Source organism: Triticum urartu, chromosome 2A (assembly GCF_056163025.1).
Source record: "Triticum urartu cultivar PI428250 chromosome 2A, HENAU_Tu73, whole genome shotgun sequence".
NCBI lineage: Eukaryota > Viridiplantae > Streptophyta > Magnoliopsida > Poales > Poaceae > Triticum > Triticum urartu.
Genome location: NC_141874.1, coordinates 515,094,422 through 515,096,519, shown reverse-complemented (window position 1 = coordinate 515,096,519; position 2,098 = coordinate 515,094,422). Strand labels below are relative to the sequence as shown.

The 2,098-nt window shown below is 40.8% G+C and overlaps 1 protein-coding gene across 1 annotated transcript; it reads right to left on the bottom strand.

Moving 5' to 3' along the window:
* Positions 1–479: 479 nt before the first annotated feature.
* On the bottom strand, positions 480–1,575 carry LOC147985692 (uncharacterized). Its single transcript, XM_087541703.1, has 2 exons — positions 682–1,575; positions 480–485 (listed from the first exon to the last, which is right to left on the bottom strand). The coding sequence occupies exons 1-2, from the start codon at positions 1,573–1,575 to the stop codon at positions 480–482; spliced, it is 900 nt and encodes a 299-aa protein (XP_087397829.1).
* Positions 1,576–2,098: the final 523 nt, after the last annotated feature.

The following is a 2,098-nucleotide window of genomic DNA, read 5'->3' as shown; positions in this document are numbered from 1 at the left end:
CCCATATCTGCTCAAATCATCTGTGAAGGTAAGAAAATAACGATATCCGTCGCGAGCCTCAATGTTCATTGGACCACATACATCAGTATGTATGATTTCCAATAACATTGTTGCTTGCTCCATTGTTCCGGAGAACGGAGTTTTAATCATCTTGCCCATGAGGCATGGTTCGCAAGTACCAAGTGATTCATAATCAAGTGATTCCATAAGTCCATCAGAATGGAGTTTCTTCATGCGCTTTACACCAATATGACCCAAACGGCAGTGCCACAAATAAGTTGCACTATCATTATCAACTCTGCATCTTTTGGCTTCAATACTATGAACATGTGTATCACTACTATCAAGATTTAGTAAAAATAGACCACTCATCAAGGGTGCATGACCATAAAAGATATTACTCATATAAATAGAACAACCATTATTCTCTAATTTAAATGAATATCCGTCTCCCATCAAACAAGATATAATGTTCATGCTCAACGCTGGCACCAAATAATAACTATTTAGGTCTAAAACTAATCCCGAAGGTAGATGTAGAGGTAGCGTGCCGACGACGATCACATCGACTTTGGAACCATTTTCCACGCGCATCTTCACCTCATCCTTAGCCAATATTCGCTTAATCCATAGCCCCTGTTTCGAGTTGCAAATGTTAGCAACTGAACCAGTATCAAATACCCAGGCACTACTGCGAGCATTAGTAAGGTACACATCAATAACATGTATATCAAATATACCTTTCACTTTGCCATCCTTCTTCTCCGCCAAATACTTGGGGCAGTTTTGCTTCCAGTGACCAGTCCCTTTGCAGTAGAAGCACTCAGTCTCAGGTTTAGGTCCAGACTTGGGTTTCTTCACTTGAGCAGCAACCGGGTTGCTGTTCTTCTTGAAGTTCCCATTCTCCCCTTTACCCTTTTTCTTGAAACTGGTGGTCTTGTTGACCATTAACACTTGATGCTCCTTCTTGATTTCTACCTCTGCAGCCTTTAGCATTGCGAAGAGCTCAGGAATCGTCTTATCCATCCCTTGCATATTATAGTTCATCACGAAGCTCTTGTAGCTTGGTGGCAGTGATTGAAGAACTTTGTCAATGACACTATCACCAGGAAGATTAACTCCCAACTGAGTCAAGTGGTTGTGGTACCCACACATTCTGAGTATACGTTCACTGACAGCACTATTCTCCTCTATTTTGCAGCAGTAGAACTTATTGGAGACTTCATATCTCTCAATCTGGGCATTTTCTTGAAATATTAACTTCAACTCCTGGAACATCTCATATGCTCCATGACGTTCAAAACTTCGTTGAAGTCCTGGTTCTAAGCCGTAAAGCATGGCACACTGAACTATCGAGTAGTCATCAGCTTTGCTCTGCCAGGTGTTCACAACATCTAGCGTTGCTCCTGCAACGGGTTTGTCACCTAGTGGTGCTTCCAGGATGTAATTCTTTTGTGCAGCAATGAGGATAATCCTCAAGTTACTGACCCAGTCCGTGTAGTTACTACCATCATCTTTCAACTTAGCTTTCTCCAGGAATGCATTAAAATTCAATGGAACAACATCACATGCCATCTATCTACAACAACATAGACATGCAAAACACTATCAGGTACTAAGTTCATGATAAATTAAAGTTCAATTAATCAAATTACTTTAAGAACTCCCACTTAGATAGATATCTCTCTAATCATCTAAGTGATCATGTGATCCATATCAACTAAACCATGTCCGATCATCACGTGAGATGGAGTAGTTTTCAGTGGTGAACATCACTATGTTGATCATATCTACTAGATTCACGCTCGACCTTTCGGTCTCAGAGTTTCGAGGCCATATCTGCATATGATAGGCTCATCAAGTTTAACCCGAGTATTCTGCGTGTGCAAAACTAGCTTGCACCCGTTGTATGTGAACATAGAGCTTATAACAGCCGATCATCACGTGGTGTCTCGGCACGACGAACTGTAGCAACGTTGCATACTCAGGGAAAACACTTATACCCTGAAATTTAGTGAGAGATCATCTTACAATGCTACTGTCGAACTAAGCAAAATAAGATGCATAAAGGATAAACATCACATGCAATCAATATAAG

What these genes read in the sequence shown, in the direction of transcription:
- LOC147985692 (XM_087541703.1), bottom strand. Translation starts at nt 1,575, where the DNA reads ATGGCATGTGATGTTGTTCCATTGAATTTTAATGCATTCCTGGAGAAA.